Raw genomic sequence first — 13,937 nt, 5'->3', positions numbered from 1 at the left:
CCCACAACAAAACACACAGAGAATCCTACAAATCACTTACTTTTGATAGGCAATGGTCAGCCACAGAGGCCCTCACTGCCTGTGAAACAGAGCAGCGCAAATGAACCTCACAGTTTCAGGCATCTCCCCTTTCTTCCAAGAATCACAGGAAATGGCACCGTTTTCTTTCTCCCCCTTGTTGCTTATTCCTTCTTCTTCACCAGCTGCTCATCACCTTTAATTGCTCAGGCCATGCAGGATTGCTACACCTCTCAGGTGCAAAGAATAAAGCTCAACAGGTATCCTTAATTCTCTGCCTGGCAACCTGGAAGGGTCTCCCCCTCAAGAGACACCAAGACCTCCCATAAAGAGAGCAGAGGGCTCCAGATTTTTGCGAGCCAACTCCCTCGCAACACTAGAGAAGAAGAAGAAAAAAAAAAACCTTTATGTGTGGAGCCAAAAGCCATGCTCCAGGGACAGCTGCTGGAGTATTGTAATAAACAGAGGGTAGATATGAAGCTCTTTCGATTTCTCCACTTCCCATAAAATGCCAAGTGTTTCCAAGTTCTAGAAGTCTATTTATGTCTACCCCACAGCTAGAATGGGGTCATCACTGGTGCTTTGGAGAAAATTCAGAACTTCTGTTCCACCCTGACAAAAAACAGGCACAAGTCCCCATTTGGCATTTCACTAGCACAAATGAGATTCCAGTTGGTGTTCTGGTTGCACGCCCTGCTATTGTGCTCTTTCCTTGCACAAAAAATTGTTGCTGTAAAATAGCCTTGTAGTAATGAAGTAAGAAAACAGACAGGATGTGCTTTTTCAGCTAATTTTAACTTGCATATGACCCTGAGATGAGCAACCTAGCTGGCACAGCCATGAGAGCTACAGCTACCTCCTTTGCCAGCCCCCAAATCACGCCAGGTGGTTCGCGATGAACATGCTGAGCAGCCACACCAGAGAAAGGCCAGGAACTTCATCTTCTTGCTGATAACACAACCATCAGGAAAAGCTAGACACAAAATCCCCAGGCAGCTCACCAGCAGCTGAAACAGCTACTTTACTTCTGAAGCTGTTACATGTGGCTGCAATAGTATATTTACAATTCTAAAGAAAATACTTATTTTCTCAATTTCACTTACAAAGGTTGAAGGGCTCATCAGTAAATCTAAGGCAACTAGCTTCAAAGAACAGCACTGAAATGTCTTGTATTTTTATTTTTAAATCAGTATCAATGTTACTTACAATTATCTTTTTAACTGGCATAGTCTGTAGTTTCTAAAAGCAGAAGATAGCGCAGAAACCAAGATGAAGGCATAACTTTCTTTCTTTCCTAAATAGGGAAATACAAGCTATCTGCAAGTGCTTTTCATTCCAATATAATCATGCATGTTATGTACAAAAGGAAAATTGTATTGCTTTATCTGTATCAATAGAGTTAAAGCAATACAACTGGTTTACCTACACAAAGCACAAAATACAGCTTATTATTATTGTGGCTGATGACTATAAAGCTTCAAACCATACACACCCCTCCACTACTGCATGTAATCACACGTACCTGACTTGACTTTGTATTACAACTTGTTATTTATGCAGCTTTTTCTCATCTTCCTGATATCAACAGTTTAACTGTTAGTAAACACAAGGCAACACTGTCTAAGTCTCATTTTCTTTGCCTTAAAAACCACTCCAGAATTACAACTGAAAGGAGATGAAGCTGCTTTTCCAGTCACCCCACTCTTTGCTAGTCAGCCTACTGAGCACTACTATGTAAAATGATGACTGATATGACCAAAAGATGAATAATAATGCATTGCCCTTGTTTAGCAATAGTGACTAGGCATCCAGGGTCACAATTAGCAGTCTTCCAGGACTTTGTAATTCAAGTAAATATCCTACTCACAAAACAGATAGAGGGTCAGTTTAGAAGCATGACTACTAAAGTCAAGTAGTCATACTGAAAGCAAAGGAAAAGGACTAAGCCTTTTTCTTTTTTTCTTTTTTTAAAGCATTCTTAAAATGCTGGGAATGACAGAATTACTTCTTCTTAAGTGTTTGGAATTGGAAACTGCAATGCATTTTTTTAATATATATGTGTTAAGCTGATGACATGTGGAAAGTGAACTTTCAAGTCTGTCTCACCTTTACTTCAATAGTTTCATATGCCAGATGGTTGCAGATGTTTCTAGGTAGCTGGGCCTACTAGAAAACTCACTGCTACTTTTGTCCCAACTTGTTCCTCTGCTAAAAATATGTAACAACATTCCTTGCTGTCTTATTAATAACTGTAATACAATATAAAGTTAATATTAATATAATGCAATCCAGGTGGTGTGGAAAGTGATGACAGAGGTGTAGTAGCTGGCACTCTTTCCTCTGAGCCGGTAATGAAGTAGTATCTTACACAGCCTACTGAAGCACTGAGTATAGCCCCAGCCCAGACCACTCAGGTTCACCAAAAAAATACATGACACTTTTTGAAAGAGTAGAGGTACCAACCTGTCCTGGCTCAATTCCGGTCAGAGAAGTGGACTGTAAAACCAGGTAGCGTTGTCATAGGTGATAACGTGACAGATGGGTGACTTGCAGCCCGACTGCCTCGTGTACAGTTGCACAAGGGTTGTAATACTTATCCTCACAACCCAGTGAGTGAGATCAGACAGAAACAAACAGGACTCCCATTTAGACCCTAATTACTGGTGAGGTAGGACAGCTGTGCAAGAACTGGAAAGAGAAAACTCTTACTCAAAGTTTTTAGAACCTTTGTGCTTATTTAGGACAACATGGTAAGAACAGGAGATTGCAACGTGCCAGGTCTCACATCTTTGACCATTCCTCCATCACCATAGATACAGACGGAAGTCATCTTAGTCTCTTGCCAACTGAAGCCATTAGCAATCTTCAAACAACAATTCTGGAAGAATTTGGAAGAAAGGAGGTACCTACACCTGGTTTTGAAAGAAAACATCAAAATTTGTAACTGCAAGTACAAGACTTGGCGTATGATAACAGCAAGGTCTAACTTCTTCCTATTCATCTCCTTTGATTACAAACCTCCAAGTAAACACATGGTGATGCAAGTTTCCAGAGGCTGCATCCGACCAATCTGTGATTTCAAAATTTAGCAGTACCCTGAGAACTACCAGCATGCTTGCTCCCATCATTCTTGACACTGAGCTCTACAAAGACTCTTGAGCTATGAGCAGCCAAACTGAGAGACTTGCAAGAGAGAAGTGTCAAACTGAGGAATTAGATCTCTGGGATAGGTCTGCTCCCCTTCTTTTACAATACAGCTTTTAAGCCAAGATCAAACAACTGAACTGAACTGTAACTTGCCCCAACTATAACTTGTCAGAAGAACCTTGCAAGAACTTCAAATACCTCTCATGTTAAACCGCCAGAGATAAAGCTCAGCATTTGACAGTCACTTTGTATCTGCTGTACGGGTATCTCTGCTCCCACACCGCAGAAGACAATAAGCTGTTGCAGACTGGGCAGCTTTTCACGGTTGTGCTTTTGGGCAGGAGTTTATGCTCCCCCAGAAGAGTTTGTTTCACACGGGCTCTGATGCAGCTTGTGCTTTCAAGTCAGAAGACAGAGCTGCATCCTGCACCCTCTGCCCTCATAAATACTTCCCTAGAAAATTCAAGCACACACAACCACTACAGGGTCAATCTCTTGAAGCACGGGATTTTGTCAGCTCCAGAAATACTTGGCTAGATCCAGAACACTTTGGAAACCTGTTGGAAATAACTGTTGCGTGAAATCCCCTCTTCTCTTGAAGGATGAGAAAGGGCTGATGTTCACCTGCCTGAGAGACAATGTGAAAAAACTAGGTGTCTTGACAGCCCTCAACTAAAATATTCCCCAGTCCTCCACAGCGACACTTGCAGAAGATATCAGCCAGATTCCCCTGCCTGCAGGGGGTTCATTTTCCCCAGGACAATGATGATATTCCAGTTTCCGTCTTCTATTCTTCAGCTCCTGTGAAGAGCATAACAACTAACCCAAAAAATGCTCTCTTCAGAGAACAGCTGCTCTATTTACCGCTACTTCCAGCAGGAACAGGATCCAAACCCTCCTCCCTTCTTCTGCTTCTCCCTAGCCTCTGTGCACCAAGGCATTTCTTAATGCCACTGTGCTTCAAGGAAACCCAGGGAAAAGGAGCCAGTTGGTAGGTTTTCTGCTCTCAGAAAACCTGAGGTTGATGCCAGGATACAGCCTGGCACTGAGTTCAGTGCCAGAGCTGAGCTCCATGCCAGGATGCAACCTGGTGGAACAGCCCCTGCTATCAGTTTACATCACACCATCCCCCCCGCGCCAGCCCTGGCTTTCATCTAGGGCTAAATCACAGCAACTGAAGGCGGAAATCTGGATGGTTTCTTTATGAATGAAACTCCCGAATCCCTCTAGTGCTCACTGGAGTTATTTGCTCATACCACTGTTTTTTGAATGACACTGTTCCTAATTACAAATTCTTGGAAGAGATTTAAACGCAGAAGTTGCCTCCAGTTTTCTCAGAGGGAAGAGGAGGTCAAACCAACTGTCCTTATAGCACTATATCTCCCCTCTCCACCATGACCAGCAGCACCCCCTATGCACTGTGAGATTTTTTTGGTTTTGCATTATTACACAAAGTATTTCAATCACATTTTCTTGATAAATTCGACAGTGTGATTTCCTATATTATTTTAAACATGTATTTCTTACAGAGCTGCCCCAACGCTGAGCAGTACTGTGGGATGTGAAAACAGAATATGGCAACATACTCAGCATGCTGTAATTATATGAATAAGTTATAATGAAGAAGATCTCTAAAAAAAGTATACCACTTGACATCGGCCATGTATATATATCCACTCTCCTTAACGGCCCTGTGTCAGCAAGCCAGAAGTATCAAGTAACTCAAAGCAATTCAAAACCAACAAACCCAAAGTACCAAATTAGATTCAAAGAGCATTATTGGCACTGGGCCTGAGCCACAAATTTAGATCCAGTTCTGAATTTTCCCAAGGTTCACAGAAATGGGCAAAAGGGACATCTGAATTCAGAGTCCAGACTAGATCCAGTTCTCATTCATACAACGGACAGTAAGAGACACCTAAAATCCTCAGGAACAAAGCAGTAAAAGCCAAATCCAAAGTGGCACCTTGGGCAATCGAGTCAACGTAAGCAACCCGGAAAAGCTCTGCAATGTGGCTTAGTTACTCAGCAAGAATTTGTAGATGTGGCTAAAAATACCGTAACAGAATTTGTGGTACTTCATTGCATTGGCAACTAAGATGGTGTGTCATCGTCTAGCACCTGAAACCACGGGGGATACCCAAAGCAAGCGTTCCTGACGGCAGTGCCCTGCCCCGGGGGGTTCAGTCCGGCACACGGGCACCGGGCACGCCTGCTGCACACTCAAGGCAGAACTGAGCGCAAGCCAAGGTACGGCAAGCTGCTTCATCCAGAGATGAGGCTGTAGGGAAAGGTGTGTGCACAGAGAGAAGCGGGGAAATAAGGGGGAGGGAGGCGGTTCCAATCACACACCTAATTCCAAGTGAAGGAAGGATTGCAGACACCTTTCTTCTCAGTTTTCCCTGTCAACCAGTTTAGGTGCTCCCCCTCATCCAGATACTTGACGCATTCAGGGCGGTAAAGCCCATCCCAGCCAGTATTCATGGAACTCCGTCGCCTAACTTCACTGGGCTCCTCCACGAGGATCTAAAAACGCTGTCAATCAGAAGACACTTTATGGATCTAGACTTGCATCCAGACTGAACTGTACTTGTAAGTTTAAAGAGAAGAAGTAATAAAACCAACATATGAAATCAAGTGTCATACTTCCAAAGAACTGGACTAAAGAAATGCTGACCTTTGGAGTCAAACTATAATATTTGCTGGTTACAGAAAAGCTACTAACGACATGCTATAACAGGCCATAGCATTTTTCATTTGAGTTTTAAATGGTTTTCTTAATAATTGTTTATAATATTTAACTTACAATGACTTGCAATATACAAGTTATTTTATTAACTACAAAAAGACCATCGTCACCACAAATTTCAACTCAGCAATGGTGAAATCTGACACCCACTGAAGTGAGCTGGATTCTCGCTACCGACTTCACTCTCTCAAGTACATCCCACAACAGAACACCATCTATGAGGAGAGGTACAAAGCAGCCCGTGATCTGAAGGCAGCAAGTTGGCACCTCTGTTCAGAGAATAAGCGAATATTCATCCAAGTCAAACGAAGATAACTTAAAAACTGATGAAAGAAAACTAGCATTGATCATTCAAACTTGCTGGCAAAAAGGCCAACACTTTATAAGATTTCAGGAATGATTTAGACATCAGCATTACTATGTATTTGGGCTATGAGCTCCTACATCTGTTTCAAGACATTTTGCTCTAGTCACCATCAAGATACTAAATGGACCATCAATCCACTAGCTCACTAATTTTCAAAGCAATTAATCGATCAAGCCTCAAATACGTCAATGTGAACTGACACCTGAATTTCCGCCTATGCTCTGCTTTGACAGCTGCATTCCTCCAAGATCACAGAGTTTGTCCTGATCTCTGGGAGAAATGGAGCAAAATCCTTCTCAGTCAACAAATGTGGTGATCTTCTAGAGAGCAGGTAAATACAGTCTTGAGGAAAAGCTGCAGAAAGAATATTCCCACCTCCAAAAAAGAAAATGGAAAGCCTATCCTTAAAAAGCAACAAATCAGTTGGTTCTACAAAATCACACACACAAAGATGTAATGCCAAACACAGAAAGGTTGCACTAAGTGCAAGTGCACACAATGAACTAAGCTTTCAGTATAACTAGTAAAGGTAAACAAGTCTAATCAACCCTTTTTTTCCTCCTTCTTTGTAGAAGCTAAGAGAAGGCCAAGAGAGGTAATTAAGGCACTCCAGAAACAGGCCCTGGTTCTGCAAACACAAAGGTAACTGTAACCACATAAGCTGATTGCAGTGAGCCTGCCCACATCATTACAACAGCAGAAACAAATGTTTGCAAGAGTCAGAACCTCAGATTAACACATCACTGGGCCAGGACTTGCCTTTAGCAGAGCAGCTATCTTCCATAGCTGGGTTTACAGCACCTCTAGAGACTTTGGCCATCTTTCATCCAAAGTCTGCAATCCAGTTTCCAAACTAATTAAACTTGAGAAACACACTGCACACTGAAACACAGGGCAGGAGTTAAATGTGTAGAAGTGGCCATGGATTTTGGGTGGCTCCTAAGACACTAAACCGGAGGGGGGTGGGGGGGTGGTTAGTATAGGGTTATTACAAAAAAAAAAAAAAAAAAAAAAAAAAAGAGCCATGGTTATAAAAAAAAAAAATGCCAGGACGGTATTCAAAGCAAAGTAAAAGCAAAACACAACACAGTGGAACATCCTTGAAAATGATGTTGAATTAACTGTAAATCTAGATTTTAAACTATCTTTTTATTTACTTCATTAGGTGTCAGAATCCATCCGGCCCTTCTTTTAATTAGCTCTGACTCCAAAAAAAGCCTCCCTTGAAAACAATGGGACCAGTCTCTGAATTGGGGACGACTGAGCACATGAAAACAGAATTGACCCAGCGCACCAAGAGCTTCCAAAGGTTTTGTGCATTAGGCAGAGCTCTGCTCGCTGGATGCTGTATCCTTGGCAACTATTATGCGAGAAACCGTTCTCCAAATGCAAAACTTCTGTCTGCTCCAAGAGCTTTTCTCTGACATACTTTTATGGGCTTCTGGACACCCTTAAATCTAAGGGCACACACAGCCCTTTGTCATCTTCCCGCAAGCTCCCAAGAGCAAGATATAATACAACAAGTGATGTTAAGAGACCATTTTCCTCCCACTTTATCAGCAAGCAAATAAAAGAGTTTTACAACTTTTACTTTGGTTTTTTTTCTGGGAAAAAAAAGAAGTGGGCATTTTTCCTTTTTTCTTCGGTGCGCTCTGCAGAACTAGTGTGCAGATACAAGATAGTAATGAAAGGACGATTATTATTATGTCAATCAACGGCGCTGCTTTGAAAATTCAAGTATCATGCCCGGGTGCCCGACTTCAAGGGCGGAACTACGGATGCCAGCCTATGTATTAGAAGAAGTATGCGAGAAGAGATAGGTAAGATTTGACAAGGGCCGTGGCAGTAACGCGCAGCAGCTCTTTGCGAGAAGGACTAGCGGTACCAATCGTTTCGAGGGCAGCAGACGCACTGCTATTTTTACCAAAGCCCTGGCTGTAACTGCCTAGCTCGTTAAACCTTACCACAGCAAAGCTCGGGTCCTGCCTGCGCGCTCCTCGCAGCTCGGCTGTCCCTAAACAACACGTTATTCCTCAGCATCCCCCAGATATTCAGAAGTCGCTAGCAAGGGACGGGCGCGTAATATTCGATACCCGACCAAGGGCTTCGGTTTGGCGGGTTGTTGGGTTGGGTTTTTTTGGTTTTTTTTTTCCTCCTGAGGAAAACGGAGAGCAGCTACACCTAACGCAGAGGCAGTAGGTGCCCTTGAAGGCGTTCGGGAACACACGAGAGCAGCGGGACAGCCCCCCCCCCCCCGGGGGGGGCCTCTCCCCAGGATTTAATGAAATTATTGAGGCTGCCAGAGCCACGGCCAGCGGTCCACGGGGCGGCTTTTCGGCACGTCTTCCCCGCTGCCTGCCCTTCTCCCGGTGCCCCCCCCCCCCCCAGACGACCACCCCCCCCCAGTACCTTCTGCGGGGCGCGGAGCAGCCGGTGCACCCCGGCCAGCTGGGTGGCGAGGGGGATGTCTTCCCGGAAGGTGTACAGCGGCGGCCGGGTGGGCTCGGGGAAGTTGGTGCTGTTGAAAGGGTCGGTGTCATCCAGCAGCTGTACCCGGCACACCAGCGTGGCCATGGCGCATCCATCCACCGCCGCGGCCGGGCGCGGGGCGGCGGAGCGGGCACACACCGCTCCCCCACCCCCCCCCGCCCCTCTCCCCGCCGCCTGCCTGCCTGCCTTGCCCGCCCGCTCCGAGTCACCGACGCTGAGGCGCTGCCCTCCCGGCCGCAGCCCTCACCGGGCTCCCCGAGCCTCCGAGCAGCGCCGGCCCGCCTCACAGCCGCCGCGCCTCGGGGAGGCGGCCCATGGCCCCCTTCCCCCGCCGGGATCCACTGAGTGCGGGCGCGCTTCAGGCCGCGGGGAGAGGGCAGAGCGGCGGCGGCGGCGGCGGCAGCTCCTCCATGCCCGGCCGCTGCGCGCCGAGCGGGCAGCGGGACTGCCGCTCACCGCCGCGGGCAGGCGGGCAGAGGGCGGCCAGCGCCCCCCCGCGGCCACCGGCCATGGCGCCGCCCACCGCGGGCACACACACACCCCCCCCCCCCCTCTCCTTCGCGTCCTGAGGGGAGAGACAGAGGGCGGGAAAGAGAGTCCGGCCGCGGTCCACCGGCGGGGGCAGAGAAAGCGAGGGGGGGCCGGTGGCCCCTCTCGCTGCGGCTGAGGAGAGGGAGGGAGTCTGGTTCCCCCTCAGGGCCGAGAGACCCTCGCCTCAGGGCGGGATAGCGGTTGCCGGGCGGGCACCCCGTCCCGCCAGCGCCGTTCTGTGAGGGAAGGGCTGCCATGGCGCAGGCGGGGTCGGCCCCTCGCAGGCGCGGGGCGCCGTGCCCTTGGCAGTACGCTTGTAGGAAGGTCGGTGTTGCTGTCGCAAACGCCCCAAGTGTCTTAAATCTGTGGCGTGATGTTTGGCCAGTTCGAGAAAAAGGAAGCTTTAAATAATAACCTGCTTAAAAAAAAAAAATTTTAGAAGCTGACCTGGGTATTCGACCGAGATTGTTGGGTGGGCTTCTCCGTATTTGCAGCAAACCCTCTTTGCCGGTAGGGTTGTACGTACCCCGGGGTTCGTTTGGCTTACGTACCCCGGGTGAGATCCGCACCGGGGGCCGCCTGGCCTCGCGCCTCATCTTTCATCTCGGCTCAGGCCTGGCCTCGCGCCTCATCTTCCATTTTGCCTCGGGCCTGGTTTTCCCTTCCGGAGGGGAAGACTGGGACAAAGCGGCGGGCGCCTGGGGCAGAGCACGGCCTCGCACGCTTCGAGTCGGCTCTGCGCCGCGTTTACGGGGTCTGCAGCCTCGTCCGTGGGGATGGAGGATGCGCTGGCCTCTTCGCTCTTCGGGGCGGGAGAAGGCACGTGAAATCAGTTTACGGGTGAAATGCGGAGAAAGAAGGGTCTCGCTGTCCCCCGGGGGGACAGCTGCATTCCCACAGGCTGAGCGTCTACCCCAGGGGATGCGCTGTACTTCACGGCCGTGGTTCATGGCTGACTATCCTTTCGTCCTTCGTGGAGAGGGCTGTGGGACAAGAGCTGTAGCACTGTGAGAAACCGGGGATTTATCACAGAAATTATATGTCTTAGGCAAGGAAGCATGACCTTTAGATCATAGTGTTCGCATGAAGCAACTGTTTCCTCCCCAAATGATTGCTGGTTTGGGAGTAATTGTCAGCACTGGGACAAAAGGGGATTTCGGTCCACACACGGTCTGTCCTTCTGTTCCCATTATTCTCAGGACTAACATCATGATTCGGTTTTGCCTGCAGTTATACGTATCCTCAGAAAAGAGCATCCAGCTTAAAGATTGCTAAAATCAAGAAGGATTTTAAAACTCAGAAGCTGTCTTGTGGTTTCAGACATTTCACAGCTGATGTTTTGTCCACTTCTTTTTTTCTTTTCCCTCAGCTTGGACAAGAAAAAGGGCTTATGGGCTGTCTCACCCCCTTTCTCATCTCTCTCTCTCGGCTGTGATTCTCATGAACCACCAAAAGTTACACACGGTGAAGTCCTGATTTTGAGTTTTGTATCTAAGCAATTGAAAATTCATATTTTACAAAGAAATTTATTTTTCTATCCGCTTTAGTACTGACAATTTAGCTTCTAGAGAAAACAGTACTGCTGCATATCTGTCTGCTTATCTATGTTGTGTTTTTGTCACCATGTAAAGTCAAGATTAAACAGGATGCTTTGGGCTTGTTCATCATAATTTACTTAATTACCATTTATATTAAGCTTCCAATTTTGTGCAACAAATTTGTACGTTTGCTCCTAATCAATGATCTGTATGAGGTGGCGTAAGATTGCTAGTCGTTGGCTTAATCCTGACATTTCCTAATTAATATATGGCACTTGTCTCATTGCAGAGGCATTAATGCTCGGAGGGAAGTTTTAAATAAATCAAGGAAGCCAAGATTTTGTATCGTGTCTCTGTGACAGCATCAGCTATCTTTCCTCCAATACCAGAAAACAAAAATAAAGGATGAGTGCAATCCTTGTAGAGATCAGATAACTCTAAGGTTCAACATCAAAACGTCTAGCCACAGATTCTAAGTCCCATTAGGAAAAATTAGACATTGTACGTTGTGATCTTCAACTGGATTTCCAAATACGAGGTGGCCAGTGGAGATAGATACTTCTTTTTGACCGGGGTGCTGGAGAGAAAGCAGAACGATGCAAACGTGAAGGGAACCTGAGTCAGCCAGAGCTCTGAGTTGCAGCTACCTATACTTTTTCCATATTGTAAACATCCCCAAACCACTACAGACCTTTGAATTTCCGAAGCTGGATTTTATTTGAATTTGAATTAAAACAATACAGGTGGAAATTAAAAACACAGAACTGCTGGATAAAACAGAGCAACACTACACGGTCAGTGCATGCGCATGCGCGCATGTGTGTGTGTGTGTAGAGGGAGAGAGAGATACATCTCTAAATTCCATTTTTGAATGGTTTCCCACCTTTCTACATATTCTTCAGAGACCTTCTGACACAGCAGTCTTTTTCCATCAGCCTGAGCCAGGCCTCTGTATAGTCTGCTCCCTCCTTTTCCAAGCAGTCACCAGTTTCTGCTCCTGCTGCAGAGCCATACTTTGTCTTTTGAGAAGTCCTTCCTCTGCCCCCGGTCTGCTTTGCAGCCTGCAGCAGAGCACACTTTCCTCTCCTCTCCTTCCACAAGGTTGTATTTCTCCAGCGCAGCAGCTAAAACAAGGCAAGCAGGAAACTTTCCTTCTTTCTGTCCCACTGCAGCCTTTTAAATGAACATAGATGGCTTTTAAAAGACCTTAACGCACAGTAAAATGCAAATCAACAGCCCGATACTGCCCATCAGAGGTACTCGGCATGAGGCACCACGGGCATTGCATCTGGAAAGACAATCAGAGGCACGACAAGAACAGCATATGTGGTTGTCTCACCCCATTCCTCATCACAGAAGATAAGGCCTCCTCCGAGAGAGCGACCGCGTTTTCCTCAGTCATGCTGAACACAATCAGCGTTCAGGAGCTCTGGGGAATCCTCAGCAGAGTCCAGGCTGTGGTCCTTTTGCCTTCAGAAGTATCACGGACTACTGAGTCCCCTTCCCGGGGCAGGCAACCGAGATGGCCTGTGTAAATCCCTCAGCTTGGGGTTCCCGAGTCCATCTCAAGCCTTTTCCAAAAAACAAAGCTTGAGCATGATCAAGTAAAGCTCACAGTTTTAAGCTCCCAAGTTCTTTTTACAAAAACATAAGGGAGAAATCCTTCACGCACACATATTTTTCAGGAACGAGACATAACTTAGGAGTTTTCATTTAGGGCTGGTTTATTCTTCTTAACTCATCCCATTATTGGCATTTCTTAAGAATACATTGTTGAATGAGTTAAGATGGTGTGTCAAGCTTAAATTTGAATTTCATTATTGTTGAAACCTGAATGTTAAAATAACATCGGGTTTTGTCTTTAATTTCCTCTTTTTTATTAAAAATAAAAAATATATGTTTGATGGAAAGTTATTGAAAGCAAATTCTTTAACCCAAGGACCACCCAGACACAACGTAAATGTGTATTTAAGCAGTTTTAAAAAATGATAGAAGGTATCCAACCAATTGGAAGAACTCCAGAGGAATATTAGTTTTTCCGGTATATCATCACGTCAATACAGATCTAGATGCATGATCATGAGATTACAGCGTAAGCATGTGAAGTGGCCACTCCTTTAACTTCGTTCTCTCTCTCTTTTGGACAAATTGAACTGCTCTCCACATTTCATTTTTTTGACTTCAAGCCAATTTTAGTTATGGGAGAACAAAAACAATTTTAAGTTCCATGATTTACTCACTTAACATTAATAAAGCTGAAAAATAGCAGTCTGTTTGGTAATGGTAATCAAAATGGGCTTGCAAACCACTGGAATTAAAGTATGGTAATGAAAGTGCTGACAGATCCTTTACTGTAGTGATGGGAACAGTATTGCTGCCTTATCCGCACTATAATCTGTAAATAACGCTTCGTTCTCTTAGTGAAGTGTGGAGAGTGATTTATTGTCATTGTTAGCGTGGACAGGCAAATAACATAACACACTTCTCAAACTAACGGTGTGTAAGTGAAATCCAGTCTGTCACGAGACCAAGAATAATACCGTGGATTTTGGCCTCCTTCATCCAAGGATCTCAAAGCACTTTGCTACCATTCAATGTTGCCTGCTTATTCCCACCCCGCAGATGGGGAAACTGAGGAGGTGGCAGATCGAGGATACGATTCCAATACGATTTTTTTTTAGAGAAGTGTTTTTCTGCTGATTGCAGTGGGAACTGAATTGGGTGTCGTATGACTGGATCACAGAAAATGGCCACAGAAAAGCCCACCTTAACAGAAAACTTTTTCTTTGGCAGCTAAGGACTTGTGATGCCCCCGAAGATTGTCGCTGGTCTGAATCAAGCTTTAATTGCAGAATCACACGTTCAAATTCAGTTGATTCTTACTGAAAATTGTTCTCCTGTGGTGGCTGACTAATACTGTATATGAAGTAATACTGTAGTTTGGTGGTGAAGGTCAGTTCGAGGTACACAATTCCAGAATCACCCCATGTCCAAAGATCCTGCACAGATCTGTAAAAACCAAGCCCTGATCCATGGATCATACCACCCCAGGAAATAATCTGTTAGATGTTCTGATGGTGGTCCTACAGAAGTTCAC

At 45.7% G+C, this 13,937-nt stretch overlaps 1 protein-coding gene across 11 annotated transcripts in view; it reads right to left on the bottom strand.

Annotated features, from left to right (window-relative positions):
• Positions 1 to 8,927, bottom strand: part of FHOD3 (formin homology 2 domain containing 3) — a 391,220-nt gene extending 382,293 nt beyond the window's left edge. For all 11 annotated transcript variants that reach the window (XM_052787649.1, XM_052787651.1, XM_052787660.1 and 8 more), the window contains exon 1: positions 8,691 to 8,927. In XM_052787649.1, the coding sequence (XP_052643609.1) occupies positions 8,691 to 8,855 (165 nt within the window). In that variant the 5' untranslated portion in view covers positions 8,856 to 8,927. The remainder of the gene's footprint in view (positions 1 to 8,690) is intronic.
• Positions 8,928 to 13,937: the final 5,010 nt, after the last annotated feature.

Source organism: Harpia harpyja, chromosome 5, assembly GCF_026419915.1.
Source record: "Harpia harpyja isolate bHarHar1 chromosome 5, bHarHar1 primary haplotype, whole genome shotgun sequence".
Classification (NCBI taxonomy): domain Eukaryota; kingdom Metazoa; phylum Chordata; class Aves; order Accipitriformes; family Accipitridae; genus Harpia; species Harpia harpyja.
This window is presented reverse-complemented; position numbering and strand designations above follow the sequence as displayed.